The sequence below is a fragment of the Pteropus vampyrus genome, unplaced genomic scaffold (genome assembly GCF_000151845.1).
Source record: "Pteropus vampyrus isolate Shadow unplaced genomic scaffold, Pvam_2.0 Scaffold317, whole genome shotgun sequence".
Classification (NCBI taxonomy): Eukaryota; Metazoa; Chordata; class Mammalia; order Chiroptera; family Pteropodidae; genus Pteropus; species Pteropus vampyrus.
Window position 1 is genome coordinate 229,592 of NW_011889098.1, and position 773 is coordinate 230,364.

Below are 773 nucleotides of genomic sequence, written 5' to 3' on the forward strand. Positions count from 1 at the left end.
TAGGTCGGTGCGTTAGGTTGGACTGAATTGCAGGATGTCTAACTGGTGTCAGAGAATTAGAGAAATGGTCGATGTGAGAAAAATCTCATCCCGCATTTCTTCTCTTGGTCTGAAAGAGTTCAGTTCATGCTTCTTTCTTCTTGAGTGGTCCAACTCCAAGCAAAAGATGCCACCTGGGGAGAGAGGGTGGGGGTCTCAGCCCGGCCTGGCAGGGGGCATGTGGACGGCAGCCAGAGGGTCAAACGGGGAGTCAGCATTGGGGCTATTGTGTGTCACAGTGACCCTGACCAGCCATGCGGACATGCCAAGGTGAGATTTTCCTGACTGACAGATGCCTCATTCCCGCCTGAGATGCTCAGAGAGAGAGACCATGAACCCTGAAAAACACCATATTGTTCTGTGATGTCACCTCTGGAATGTTCTGAGTGTTTTGGTGACCAACTTCTGCATAGGACCTATACCTGGCATCTAACATTGGTATGGCTTTTTACTTGAGATAGAAATAATAACCTCGGAAGAGATAGTGGGCGTAGCTGTCTCTGCTCCAAAGGCTTGGGCTTCGACTACAATAGCTATCTTAATTTCTGTGCAGACATTGATAAAGCCCGTTATCAGATACCGTCTTCCCATTCCTCGAGACTCAGATTTTCCATAACGTACCTAACGGACAAGAGAGGGTGCGTGAGGAGGAAGATGAGCTGAGCTCCAGAGGTCGGGCTGGGAAGCAGACATCTTATTTTCTCTTTTCCACAGCACTCGAGGCCACATTTTAC

The 773-nt window shown here is 48.9% G+C and overlaps 1 protein-coding gene across 1 annotated transcript in view; it reads left to right on the forward strand.

Annotated features, from left to right (window-relative positions):
• The first annotated feature begins 402 nt into the window (after nt 1-402).
• SPERT (spermatid associated) overlaps nt 403-773 on the forward strand; it is a 12,556-nt gene continuing 12,185 nt past the window's right edge. Inside the window, exon 1 of the mRNA XM_011377594.1 lies at nt 403-477. Within this exon, the coding sequence (XP_011375896.1) occupies nt 403-477 (75 nt within the window). The remainder of the gene's footprint in view (nt 478-773) is intronic.